This window comes from Petaurus breviceps, unplaced genomic scaffold, assembly GCF_028583685.1.
Source record: "Petaurus breviceps papuanus isolate PSGF00001 unplaced genomic scaffold, PetGlider_PUasm1.0 175, whole genome shotgun sequence".
NCBI lineage: Eukaryota > Metazoa > Chordata > Mammalia > Diprotodontia > Petauridae > Petaurus > Petaurus breviceps.
The window spans coordinates 30,707,136-30,721,996 of NW_027185764.1; the positions used below are offsets into that span (position 1 = coordinate 30,707,136).

Consider the following 14,861-nt stretch of genomic DNA (forward strand, 5'->3'; position numbering starts at 1 on the left):
GAAGTCCAGACAGGTTTGATTTCTCAGGGAAAAATTTAGGATGGCTTTTAAATGTGCAACATTAAAAAGTAGCAACCTAAGAAAAAAGATGTTTCCATAAAATCACAGAGCACTGTTTAAAATTCTACTTTTAAAAATGTAAATGGCCCAATAAACATAGTCTAGTTCTAGTATGAAGAATGGTTCATTTGAAACAAACCATTTCAAATCAAGCTAGCAGATAAAAAGTGATTACTTTTCAAAAGAAAGCCTCTGAATCACAATGGTTTCGATTAAGGGCAGTGGGGGAAGAATTTCTGATTTAGAAATGGGGTTTTAACTGCCATTATACTCACATTTCATTCACACATACAAAGGGAAAACAAAGAATGCAAACTATCAGTATTTTGTACTTAGAGGAGATAAAAATATTTAAAAGCTCTTGTTTCTCATTAAAAAAAAACAAAAATAGATCTTATGTTTTGTTAAAAGCCTTTTTCTATGTGTCTATTGATATAATCATGTGATTTTTGTTGTTTTTGTTATTAATGTGGTTAATTGTTTGTAGTTTTCCTAATACCAAACCAGCCCTGTATTCCTGGTATAAATAAAACCTGGTCGGACCGTATAATCTTTGTGATATGTGGCTATAGGCCCTCTGCTGATATTTTATTTACAGTTTTTGCACCAATGTTCATTAGTGATATTGGTCTGTAGTTTTCTTTCTCTGTTTTGACTCTCCTTGGTTTAGGTATCAAGAATATGTTTTATAGGGGTGGCTAGGTGGCACAGTGAATACAGCACTGGCCCTGGAGTCAGGAGGATCCGAGTTCAAATCCAACCTCAGACACAACACAAAAACCAGCCGTGACCTTGGACAAATCACTTAACTCCAATTGCCCTCCAAAAAGCAAAAAAAAAAAAAAAGTCTTATAGAAGGAATCTGACAAGGTCCCATCTTTTGCTATCTTTGCAAATGGTTTGTGTAACATTGGAATTAATTGTTCATTGAACCTTTGCTAGAATTTGCTTGTGAATCCATCTACTCTCAGGGTTTTTCCCTTTGAAAGCTCATTTTTTGGCTTGTCCAATTACTGCTTCTGAAATTTCTTTATTTCTTATTCAATTAAACTGGGTATTCTGTTAGATTTACTGGCATATAGTTGCACAAAATAGTTTCTAATAATATCCTTTATTTCTTCTTCATTTGTTTTGAATTCTCTTTTTTCATTTTTGATACTGATAACTGGGTTTCCTTCTTTCTTTTTAACTGAGTTAGCAAACGTTTTGTCTTGTTTTTTCTCCATCAAAACATCTCCTAGTTTTTTATTAGTTCAGTGATTGTTTTCTTTAAATTTCATTAATTTCTTTGATTTCCAGGATTTCTATTTTGGTGTTAATTGGAGTTTAAAATTTGTTAGTTTTCTAGAGTTTTTAGTTGTCAGACTAATTTGTTGATTTGTTTTCTCACTCTTTTGTTGATTAAAGTGTTTAGAGAAAAAGTTTTTTTTCCTAAAGACTGTCCTAATTAAATTTTTTAAATTAAAAAAAGATCTATATAACATTCTACTGAGGTAGGGTAGTACCTCAGGTAGTATTTCAAAAATTTTAGGACACGATTATTTCACGTGTACACAAAATATAGTGAATTAGCCTTATGTTCAGATGTACTAGGAAATGATAACTATACCTTATAAACAGAGCTGCCTCCAACTACCCAAATCTTGTCCACCTTGTTTGCTAGTTCTGGAAGTTCAAGAAGGTGTAATGCATCATCCAGACTTTTGGCAAGATAATGAGCTCCAGGAGGAGGTTCCCTAAATTGGAGAAGAAAAAACCAACATCAACATATGATTATTTTTACTAGGCAAATAGTTTAAAGAGTCAATTAGTCAACTAACATTTATCAGGTGCCTACTATGTGCCAGGCATTGGGGATATAATTAAAAGCAAAAAACAGTCCCTGCTCTCAAGGAGCTCACAGTTCAATGGGGGAGACAACAAGAAAACAACTATGTATAAACAAGATGTACGCAGGATTAATTTGCTATAGTCTCAGACAGAAGGCACTAAGATTAAGGAGAACTGGGAAAGATTTCTTGCAGAAGGGGGGACCTCAGCTGAGAGTTGAAGGAAGCCAGGAGATGGAGATGAGGAAGGAAGAGTGCCAGGCATGGGAACCACTCAGAGCTCAGAAATGGAGGCTTGGGTAAGAGGAAAAGCAAGGAGCCCGGTGGTACCGGATTTTAGATTATGTGGAGGGAAGGTATAAGAAGACTGGAAAGGTCAGAAGGGCCAGGTTATGACGGGTTTTAAAAATAAAAAAGAGATTTTATATTTGATCCTGGAGGTAACAGAGAGCCACAGGAGTTTATTGAACAGAGGGCAACATAGTCAACCCTTCACTTTTGTAAACCTAAATCATATTAAAACAAATTAATGTCAACATGGTCTTTAGTAAGAAAGATAGATGACAATTTAAAAGCATAAATTCCCTAAATAGCAACCTCTCCCCCCCTCCCCTTAGCTAAAGGATCCAATTAAATTTAACAAGTGAATAACCAAATGATCTTTAAAACTGATCTCCAGCTAGGTGGCACAGTGGATAGAGCACCAGCCCTAGAGTCCAGAGGACCTGGGTTCAAATTTGGCCTCAGATAATTTGGTTGTTGGTTGCTCTGGTGCAATTAGGGTAGAGTATAAGAGGAGAAACTCAAATTAATTATTGCTACTTGCTAACAGCAAAATTTGATGATAAAAGGCTGACAGAAGTAGCTATGGTTTTCTAATCATCTCTTCAATATTTCAGTTGATCTATAATCTCATCAGTTTCCCTCCAATGATGTAGATCCCAAGCCATCCATGCCTACCCATGCTGGCTAACCCTTGTCCATGACTTCCCATAAAGGAAGGAAAAAGGGAGCAAGTATTTGATAAATGCCTGCTATGTGCCAGGCACTATCCCAAACACTTTACATATATTATTTCATTTGATCCTCACATAACCCTGGGAGATAGGTGATACTATTATCCCCATTTTGCAGTCGAGTAAACTGAGGGAGGCAGAGGTTAAGCACCTTGTCCGGGATCACACAGCTAGTAAGTATCTGAGGCCAAATTCCTGAGTCCAGGACTAGCGTTCTATGTACAAGCTCACCCCAGGGGGTCCACTCCACTTCCTCTCTTTGTCTTCTCTTGACATCAAGAGAATACCAAGCAAGCATGTTTCCTGTCTGTCTCATTATTCATAAGATTAAAGGATTCATTTAAAAATTCTCAAATGCCTACTCAGATCAAGGATTGATGCACTGAATGAGTTTTGGGGGCTGAATGGGAAGAGAGTGGCTCTGTTTGGAGGGGAAAACAATATAGCCCGGTATCCAAAAGTGTGTGACATCTGCAAATAAAGTGTCCGTAATTTCTTTCTATGCTAAAGACATGTCTAAGAATCAGATCTAGGCTCCAATTCTAACACTGTTACTGCATGTGCTCAGGTAAAGTCATTCTTTCAACAAACATGTTGATAAAAATCTTTATATACAGGTAAGGGTTTTAGATAAAGAAGATCTATGGAAAGACAAGAGAGGCAAGAAACAAATTTTTAAGAGGCAGCTTGGCCTAGTGATAGAGTACAGAGGCTCTTAATGTGGAGTCTGTGAATTTGGTTTGTTTTTTTTTCCCTAGGAAAAATTTTGATAACATTATTTCAAAATAATTGGTTTCTTTTGTAACCCTATGTATTTAATTTTATGCATTTAAAGGGTCTATGACCCAAAAAAGGTTAAGAACCTCTGGTGTAGTGTCTAGGGCGCTGGCCTGAGAGACAGGAAGACCAGCATTTGAATCCTACCCAACCACTCATGTGACCCTATGCAAATCACTTAACCTGTCCATGCCTCAGTTTCCTCATCTGTATAATGAAGGGGTTGGTTCTCAATGGTTTCTAAAGACCTTTCTAGGTCTAAATCTATGATCCTGTGTATTGAATGTCTATGATATATACTCACTGGATATTGTAAGGTCTTTGCCCACAAGTTTTATATATGGTATGATGGGAATAATTGGATCTGGGAGTCAAAGGACCAGAACGTGAATCTCCAGCTCTGTTACTTATAAGATGTGTGCCCTTGGGAAAATCACACGAATCTGTAAGCCTTTTTCTCACATGTAAAATAAAGTGACAAGAATAAAGTTTCTTCCAACTCAAAAAATCTTCTAATACTATGAAGGTGGCAATTAAATGAGCTTTAAAGAACAGCACAGACTTCAGTGGGAGAAGAGCCTACCAGGTGGACAATGAACGGCATGGGCAAAGGCGAGAGTGAGAAAGCCCAAGAAAACAGATAAATAGGGATTAGGGAAACAAGAAGCGAGGAATGGACAGTTACAAGAGTAAGATCTGGGGTGTATAAAGGGAAGAGATTGAAAGCAGAGACCAGCTAAGAGGTTGTTCAGTTAAATTAAGGCATGAGGTGAAAAGGGGTCTGGACCCTAGTCCTAATGGTTGAAGTAGGGACAGAAATGAAAAGCAGAATCTGAGGGATATTTCTTTTCTTCCTTCCTTCCCGGGCTCCCTATCTTGCACAAAGCCATGGTGTAATGGGAATGTAAATTTGGAAGATCTTCCCTGCCCCTAGGCTAACGTGCACCAGAAGCCTGGGGTGGGGGAGGCTTGTTTTTCAGCAGATACTTCTTGATTGGCCAGTGAGTCAATAAGGTTGTTACATTCTCTGAGCCAGGAGAAGGCTATATAAGCCCTGATGTGTAGCTTTGTTTTGGGACTCACTTTGAGAAATGTTCTGTGATTTGATCTGAATTCTGGGAAGCCGTTGTTGAGAGTCCCCCGGCTTTGAAAAACCCAGATGTGGAAACCCAGATGTTGACTGGGTATGGATGTAATGGTTGGACAGTTTGGAAAGCTGTCTTCTTGATCTGTTAATGTCTTGATAATTCTGTCTGTATATTTTAAAGTTTGGGGTGCTGACCTTTTTCTCCTGAACAAGGTAAACGATATATGTCTGACTGATTAAAGTAAGCTTGTTAACCCATTTTGAGTTGCTTTCCTTTAACAAAGCAGATCCAAGAACCTGTGGTGGCGGCAAACCCTGAGGACGCTTGGGGTGCTTGCTGCTACAAAATGGCGTCACGAACAGGATCTGCCGAGTAAAAGGAAAGTATGGGGACTGGGATAATTGTTTGTTTCCCAGTTGTGGTAGCTGTGACTCTGTGGAGCCATGGACCAGGAGAGAATTGCCTACATGCGAACTTCGCTGAGCTGAGAGCAGGAATGGTGAGCTGCCTGCATTGGCACCTGGGCAGAAGCCAGGAGCGGCTGCTGCCTGCGGGAGGAGAAGGAGCCCAGGAGTTCGGAATTCAGCCACAGGAAAAGATAAGAACTGAGCAGCAAAGCAGGGGCACTGAATGTGTTTCCTGGCTGCATCCCACAGTTTGGGACCCAGGGGGAGGATGGACTTGTAACTATGGTGGGTGGGCTGAAGTGCCTTGGACCCCCAAGGACCCCACCTTGTTGGTTTTGTTGCCCAGCCCCCTCTCTGTACTTGGAAGCAGGGGCTGGAGCTGTGTGAGGGGAAGGACACCGCCCCCCCCCCCAACTTTATTTGAACTCTTGTTTTGAACTGAATATGTACTTTGTATTTGTTTAAGGCCCAGTGGCCACTTTGCTAACTTTAGTTCAGTACTTTGAAAATGTGACCTAAGAAATGTTCAGAGCTAATTCAAAAGTAAATTGTCTATGCTATGGGCATGAAAGATCTTGGGGCCGAATGTAATAAGAATGTAAATTTTGAAGATCTTCCCTGCCCCTAGGCTAATGTGCACCTGAAGCCTGGGGTGGGGGAGGCTTGTTTTTCAGTTGATACTTCTTGATTGGCCAGTGAGTCAATAAGGTTTTTACATTTTCTGAGCCAGGAGAAGGCTATATAAGCCCTGATGTGTAGCTTTGTTTTGGGACTCACTTTGAGAAGTGTTCTGTGATTTGATCTGAATTCTGGGAAGCAGTTGTTGAGAGTCCCCCGGCTTTGAAAAACCCAGATGCTGATTTGGTATGGATGTAATGGTTGGACAGTTTGGAAATCTGTCTACTTGATCTGTTAATGTCTTGATAATTCTGCCTGTATACTTTGAAGTTCGGGGTGCCGACTTTTCCCCTGAACAAGGTAAACAATATATGTCTGACTGATTAAAGTAAGCTTGTTAACCCATTCTGAGTTGCTTTCCTTTATCAAAGCAGATCCAAGAACCTGTGTGAGCAGGCACCTTGGGGACACTGGGGTGCTTGCTGCTACTCATGGGAACTCTGACCTGGAGCCTGGGCTGATTTACCCTTTCTTAGGCAACCTGCTACGTCCCCATCTTCCTTGCCAGGCTCACCAAACTGGTGCTGGGCTTAGTGTGGTCAGTCAGTTGGCCCAGCACACCACAGCTCAGAACTCCCAAGTACAAATGATCCACCAAGCTCAGTCGCTCTACTAACAGGGACTAACGGTGTTTCCCATCACACTGGCTGAGGAGCATTTCATAGAAAAAACAGACTTGGTAACAGACTGGATGAATGCAGTGAATAAGAAGTCAGAACTTTGCAATGTTTTTTTAGTCCATGAAGCTGGAAGAATGATGGTACTCATAAGGGACATGATAGTTAGGAAAGAAAGACTTTTATTGGCAGGACATATTGGAGAGGTTATGGTTCAGTTTTGTATATACTGAGTTTAAGATGATGGAGGAACATCTCCCTAGACATGTTTTGTCAATATCTAGAAATAAGAGATTTAAATAGGTGAGAGGTCTGGCCTAGAGAGTTAGGAATCACCCCCTAATGAGATAGCAGGTAAAACCATGGGAATTAAAGAGCTCATTAAAAATATGTAGAGAAGAACATAGCCAGGATAATGGATACTGCCTATGTGCATCCATAGGAAGGAAAGTTGCAGTCAAGGAGTCAGAAAGTATGGTTAGTAATATGAGAAGAAACTGTAGTTTCATGGAAATGGAAGATACCAGACAGGTTCAAGAGTTGTTGGTCTGCAAGTAAGTGAAGTAAATGAGAAGAGAACTGAGAAATGACAACTGAATTCAGTTTAGAGTTAGGAAATTTCCCTGAAGCACTTTATGGCAGAAGTCAAGAGTTCAGAAGGCTAAGGGAATGGGCCGATAAGCAGAGGTAGAACACTTATGTGAAACTATCAGGTAACTGAGGGATCACAGATTTAGAAATAGAAGGGATTGAGAGATCATGTAGTGGAAGGATGGTAGCTAGAAAGGTTGGCATGGTCAAACAAAAACTTTCTTATTTTAATGACAGAGAGATCTGCGCATGTCTGCAGGTGGAAGGGAAAGAACCCATCGGGAGGGAATAATTAAGAGATGCTAAAAGGAGATGTTATTTTCTAACAGTCATTAGATAGCTCCCTAAGGACAGAGATCATGTCTTATTCTTTTTTGTACCACTCCAAGGGCCTCCAAATGCTTTACAATGGGGGTTCAAGAAATATACTGAATAAATTAATAATTACAGGCTTAAACTTCTAGAGGAGGTGGGAAGAGATGGGATCCAAAGTTCAAGTGGAAGTGTTGATTTCTGAGATGAAAATTCTCTTTCACTGAAACTGAAGGCAAGACTAATATGTTAATTGTGTGGACGGGGATATGCTGAACTATGGATTAGAGGTGCATTCTCACTTTTCTCCATAGGGTACAAGGAAAGGCACATCTGATAAAGTGGGATCTACTTGGGAATGGGAAGAATTAACGGTTTAGGGAGAAAAGACAAAGCCTGGAATAACTGTTGGCCATATTAGGGAGATAATGAGAAAAGAATGAATAAAAGAGAAAATCTTCCTTGTGTCTATTTATACTACAAACTATTTTTTAAAAAAGTTTCAATGTCATATAAAAGTACCATGTATGGTAGCAATTTTATCTTTTAACTTGAAAGCCTTTTAAGATCTTTTGAAGAAAAGTGCTTATGAAGGTACTATAGATGATAGATTTAGAACAAGACAGGGTCTTAGAGGTCATCTTCACTTACCCCTTCAATGAGGAAACTGAAACCAGGAGTTAAATGTCTTGTTTGAAGTTACAAACAAGTGGTATGGCAAGGTCTGGATTTTAACTCAAGCCCCCTGACACCAAATCCAGTGCTATTTTTTCATTCTACCAGGCTGATACAGAATCAAATTTGTATTGTATTTGCCAGGTTATAAAACCAGAAAGGGAGTAGCTAGGTAGTAAAGTGGACAGAGCACCAAGCTCAGAGTCAGGAGAAACTGAATTCAAACCTGGCCTCAGACATTTACTACCTGTATGACCCTGGACAAGTCACTTTACCCTGTTGGCCTCAGTTGCCTCATATGTCAAATGAGCTGGAGAAAGAAATGGCAAACCACTCCAGTATCTTTGCTAAGAAAATTCCAAATGGGGTCATGAAGAGTTGGACACATGACTGAAATGACTGAACAATAACAAAAAACTAGAAAGCTTTTGAAATGTGCTTTTGGTATGACTCCAATTATTCTAAAATATAGCTGCCCAGATTAATGTGAGTCTCTTAATGTTAGGGACAGCTATGCTATTATTTTATTTTAGGCCTGGCTTATTATTTTTTTTCTAGTGAGTGGGGAAGGGTGGTAGGAGGAAGTAAGAAGTCTGCAGCAACAGTAATAATTTATACATGTAAATCTCTACCCTTCCAATCTATTTCAAGGGTATTTTTTTGTTTCATCTATTTTCCAGAGTGTGGAAGCAATCAGTTGGGACAACATGAAATAACTCTTAGTTAATAATTATTCTAATTCTTTGGCACCAGCCCAATTCCCTACAACACTTGATAACAAAGCTTTAAAATAATGGTATCTACATGTCTTATAAATTTTTAACAAAGAGGCAAATAAAAACTATTAAATATAAATAAACAAAAAGCAACCAAAAGTAATTATCTGCACCACTGGGGGCACATAAAGAATAAATGGTCCTCATTACTTTAGAACTGCTGACCTGAAACTGCATATTCCCCAGCAAAATACCTTTATGGTTTGTTTTAGTTCCTGTTAACTATAAATAACCTCTCGTATCTGAAAATGTATTATTAAAGAGTTTCCAGGAAAGCCAATATTGCTTACTGATTTGGGATTTACCAAGACAAAAGAATAAATTGTTTGAATATTCTGGCAACATGGAGGGGAAAAGAACAGCAAAAATTTCATAAACCAAAGATATACCTGCATTTGTTAAGCTGCATTTAACAAGATAGTCTTGAGTAACAAAAATACTTTCCCCGCTGTTGCTTGGACATTTAAGAAGAAAGAATCTTTCAGTCTCAATTTTTTGAAAAATTCCTTCAAGTCTATTTCATTTTAAATAAAGCAGATTTAAGGAAAACTAAAAAATTTTCAGTTAGAATATCACAAAATATCAAGGAATAAAAGGTGATCATTAGTTACTTCTATCATGAATTGTTTCTTTTTTTTGTATCTGTATCACCATCGCCTAAACAGAGTGGCCAGCATATTGTAGATACCTAATAAATGCTTGCTGACTGATTGCATTTGTTGAATTATTATTCAATTCACTAAACAATGCTACACAATAAAAAGTAAAATAAGGTTTTCTTCACATTGTCTCTGCCTGTTACTCAATTTGAAAAAAAAAAAAAGAGAAAATTTAGTGTATATTTTTGAAAAATCAATCTTTTGCTTCCATTGGAAAAAAATACTCAAAGCACCAAAGGCTGGAATTTGCTGTATAAATGTTAACTGCATTTTGTAGGTCACTCAGTATAATTTTCAATTCAACTGAAAGGTATCAAGAGGGAAGACCTGTATTCCAATCTGACCCTGACACTTATAACCTTGAAGATGTTTGTGAACTTTTGTTTTCAATTCTATAAACAGTTATTAGTCACTCATTGTGTACAGGGCACTGTGCTAGGTAATGGGGAAGATGTCACTGGCAGTAATCAACCTATCCTACCCCTGCTGAAGGAATGAATGAAGGTCATTGCATTCAGCGGTTAACCTTATGCAAAATTTGTGAAGGCCAGGAATTTTATCTTGGGCACCATTCCCACTACCCCTGTAATTCCCTCCTCACCCCCTCAACTTGCCCTCTGCTTTAGCAAACTTATGTTGTCTGCTGGCTTAATTAAGAAAAGATGCTGTAGATATTTTCCCTTTAGTTTTGTAGGGCACATTCATTCAGTATTCATTCCTTGTGACTGGGACTGGGAAGATGATAGAGAAATGAATAAAACACAGTCCCTACCCCTTCTGAAGGTCACCAAAGAACAAGACTACTTGTCCTGACCAGTCATAGGCTTGTATGAAGTTCAAATGACAACATGTGTATGATAACCCTGAAATGTGAGAAGCAGTGCACAAAATGCAGTGTGTAAAGTATGGAACAATTTTACAGAATGGTCTCTGTTGGACCTCATCTTTCTCAAGTTCTCAGTGAGTCTGAAACTGCCCATTTCTTCTAGATATTCTCTCCCTTGGTTTTTTTTGGGTGGCATTTTCCTATCTGAGGGCACCTTCTTCATTTCCATCACCACCCATTCATATATGTATCTCAGTGCTCTGTCCCAGGCCTGCTTCAGCCTTACATATCATCCAGCCATACAATCAAATCATCTGCCTGCTATTGCTGACCCACTTCTCCCCATGTGGAACAGAATTTTCTACAACGGACTTGAGACTGGGACTTCCAAACCTGAGTCTTCTCAAATGCATGCTCTCATCTAGGGGAAAGCTAGTCAACTGATCTTTGCAGCTCCTGCTCAAGGGTCCACCCAGTTGATTGGTGGCCAAGGATATGAAATTACATGAAACAGAAAAGCTGCTCCTCCCTTGCCCCCAACGAATTAATGCAATGAGGATAAAAAGTGAAATGGTTGACTAGGAGAAAAAATTATTTTTTCATCAAATATGTCTGAGAAAGAGTTTGATACCTAAGATACATAGACAATTAACAGAAATATAGTGCCAAAAGTCATTCCCCAAAAGATAAGTGATCCAAGGATAGGAATGAACAGCTCTACAAAGAAGAATTGTAAACCATTAAGCCAAGAAAAGAGTGTTTCAAATCACTAATAAGAGAAATGTAAATCAAAGCAGCCCTGAGGATTTACCTCACATTTAGTAAACTGGCAAAGGTGAAAAAAGATGGGAATGGTAAATGCTGAAGGGGTTGTTGGGAAGACAAGCATATCAGTGTCTTAGTAGAGCTGGGAATTAGTACAACCATTCTGGAAAGTAGTTTGGAAATAGGCAAATAGTGATTAAACTGTCTATAACCATTGACCCAGGGTTTCTACAACTAGGGGTATACTCCATGGAAGTCACTGAGAAGAAGAAAGCCTCCATTTATGTTGTTCATTCATTCAGTTGTGTCCAATTCTTTGTGACTCCCATGGACCACAGCATGCCAGGCCCTTCTCTCCTCCACTATCTTTCAAAGTTTGTCCGAGTTCATGTTTGCTGTTTCCATGACATCAGCTATTCATTTTATTCTTTGCTATTGCCTTTTTCCTTTTATCTTCAACCTTTCCCAGCAACAGGGTCTTCTCCAGTGAGCTCTGTCTTCTCATTATATGACCCAAATATTTAAGCTTCAGCTTTAGTATCTAACCTTCCAGTGAAGAGCCTGAATTAACTTAAGTATTGACTGATTTGATCTCCTTGCTGTCCAAGGGACCCTTAAAAGTCTTCTCTAGCACCACAATTTGAACACATTGATTCTGCAGCACTCAGCTTTCCTCACAGTCCTACTTTCACAGCCATGCATCACTACTGGAAAAAATCATAGTTTTGACAATATGGACCTTTGCTGGCAGGTTATGGCTTTGCTTTTTAGTATGCTGTCCAGATTTACCATCGCTTTCCTTTTATGAGCAAGTGTATTTTAATTTCACAGCTGCAGTCATCATCAGCAGTGATCTTTGAGCCCAAGAATAAAATCTGACACTGCTTCCATTTCTTCTAGTTAACATGATCCTAGGTTTTTTTAATATTAAACTTCAAGCCAGTTTTCACACACTTCTTTCACCCTCATCAGAGGCCTTTTCATTCTTCTTCACTGTCTGCCCACAGAGTGGAGTTATCTGCCTATTGAGATCGTTGCTATTTCTCTGGCAACCTTAATTCTGGCTTTTGATTCATTCAGTCTGGCATGTCTCATGATATATTTTGCACATAAGTTTAGGTGACAATATACAACCCTGTCATACTCTTTTTTCCAATCTTAAACCAGTTGTTTCATGTTTGATTCTAACTGTTGTTTCTTGGATAGCTTCCTCAGGAGACAAGTGAGATGATCTCTTTAAGGACTTGCCACATTTTATTGTGATCCACAGTCAAAAGCTGACGTAGTCAATGAAGCAGAAGTAGATGTTTTTGGGAACTCTCTTGCTTTTCCCATAATCCAGTGAATGTTGGCAATTTGACTTCTAGTTCCTTTGCCTCTTCAAAAACAAGCCTGGACTTCTGGTAATTCTCGTATCATATATTGCTGAAATCTAGCTTGTAGAATCTTAAGCATAACCTTGCTGGAGTGGAAAACGAGTGCAATTGTTCAGTCATTTGAACATTCCTTGGCATTGTCCTTCTTTAGGACTGGGACGGTAAACTGATGTTTTCCAACCCAGGCGCCAATGTTAAGTTTTCCAAATTTGTTGGCATACTGAGTGCAGCACTTTAATAGCATTGTCTTTTAGGAAGATTTCTTTTTTTAGAAAGGCTCCATATGCATAAAGATATTTATAGCATTACTTTTTGTGGTACCCCCAAATAGGAAAGAAAATAAATGCCATTGATTAAGGAATGGCTAAACAAATTGTGGTACATGAATTTAAAGGAGTATGATTATGTTATAAGAAACAGCAGACATTATGAATACAGAGAAACAGAAATACTTATATGAACCAGTGAAGTGAGTAGTGAAGTAAGTAGATCTAGGAAAACAATATGTACATGCATACACACACGTGTGTGTATGTATATGACTACATCAATGTAAATAGAAAGAACCACAAAACAATTGAGGATGAATACTGAGAAACGATGAGGAACAAGCCTGGCCCCAAAGAAGAGGTGGTAGGGGGTCCATTGTTGTTGGAACATTACAAATAATGCCAGATTTTTTTTGATATAATGATCAGTTTTGCTGAATTTTTCTTTTTTTAATTTAAAAAGTCTTTGTTATAAAGCTCTTTGAGAAGATAATAATAATTAATTAAAAAAAAAAACACTAGCCTATTGAGGATTCTGGGGAGATGGTGGAATAGGGCAAGAAATTACCTAGCTCTCCCAAATCCTCCCCCCACCCCAATTTAAAATAATGCCTTAATGAGAACTTTGAGAGGCAGAATTAAAAGTCAGGGTAAAGCAGTTGTTTGCCTAAGATAACTCGGAAGTTAGGAAAGACCTAACCTCCAAGTATGGTGGGAGTATAGTGGTCTGGCCTGACTCAAGTACAGCGGCCTCTGGGGTCCAGATATCTCTGAATTAACAAACAAGCCCTGGGAGCAATCATGTAGGCAGCATCCTCAGCTTCAGGAACTTTTACCTCAGACAGTGTGGGGGTCTGATGACTGACTAGAGGAATAGAGCACGGCTCGTCCTGGCAAAAACAAGGGCCCCAAACTCGCCCTCACAATCCCAGGCTGTGTCTATGGGCACTCACTGGAGAGCAGAGTCCTTGGTTTTGGTTCCAGGGCAGAGGGGTGAGCTGAAGCTTGAAGTCTGGGAAAGGGTTGTAAGAATGTTTGTGGTGACAGCATTAATAGCTAAAACACACATATCAATATCTATATTATGTATACGTACACAAAAGAGAATGAACCCAACCATAGATTGCTATTAGGGTTATAGAGAAGATCTAGCTTTAAATTCAGAAGATAGTGAATTTAAAACATCTACTTTTACTTTGAAGAAAAATTTAAAACGGTCACAAGTCCAAAAAGCATTCTTAAAAGAGCTCAAAAAGAACTTCAAAAGAGAAATTGAGGGAAAATTTTGACCAAAAAAGAACAATACAAGAAAATAAAGAAATTAAAAAAAAAAAAAGTCAGGCACTTGGAAAAAGAGACCCAAAAACTTACCAAAGAAAACAACTCTTAAAAAATTAGAAATGGGCAAGGGGAAGATAATAACTTCATAAGACATCAAGAAATAATAAAACAAAATCAAAACAATAAAACAATTAAAAAAATGGAAGAAAATGTGAAACATCTCACTAGAAAAAACAACTAATCTGTATTACAGACAGACAACATGAGGATTGCTGGCCTACCTGAAAGAAATATTAAGGAAAACTGCCCTCAAGTTTTGGAGCTAGAGGACAAAACAGAACTTGAAAAAAAAAGGCACCAATCACCACCTGAAAGAGATCCCAAGGTAGAAAACTCACAAGAATGTTACAGTTAAGTTTTAAGCTCCCAGATTGAGAAGAAAACACTAAAAGCAACAAGAAAGAGAAAATTTAAATCATGTGGAGGAACAGTCAGGATAGCACAAGATTTAGCAGCCTCTACATTAAAAGAAGACAGGGCATGGAACATTATATTTCAAAGAGCAAAGAACCTGGGTTTGCAACAAGAATAACTTTACCCAGCAAAGCTGAGTGTGATTCTGCATGCGAAGGAATTAAAGGATTTTCAGTTACTTGTGAGGAAAAGACCAGAAATGAACAGAAAATCTGAACTAGAAGAATTGGATGAAACACAAGAAGGCAAACATTTACACTACATGTGAAGCACAATTCTACCAGCAATAATTTTATATCATTTAATATTACTTTATATGCAAGTGATTCCTAGCCTGACAAATAGATATCAAATTGGCATAAGTTGCCATGCTCTCTGACATGTC

General features: G+C 38.5%; 1 protein-coding gene across 1 annotated transcript in view; it reads right to left on the minus strand.

The window, feature by feature from the left end:
• The window catches only part of DHFR (dihydrofolate reductase), a 38,806-nt gene that overhangs the window by 13,190 nt on the left and 10,755 nt on the right, over positions 1-14,861 (minus strand). The window contains exon 4 of the mRNA XM_069085033.1: positions 1,670-1,796. Within this exon, the coding sequence (XP_068941134.1) occupies positions 1,670-1,796 (127 nt within the window). The remainder of the gene's footprint in view (positions 1-1,669; positions 1,797-14,861) is intronic.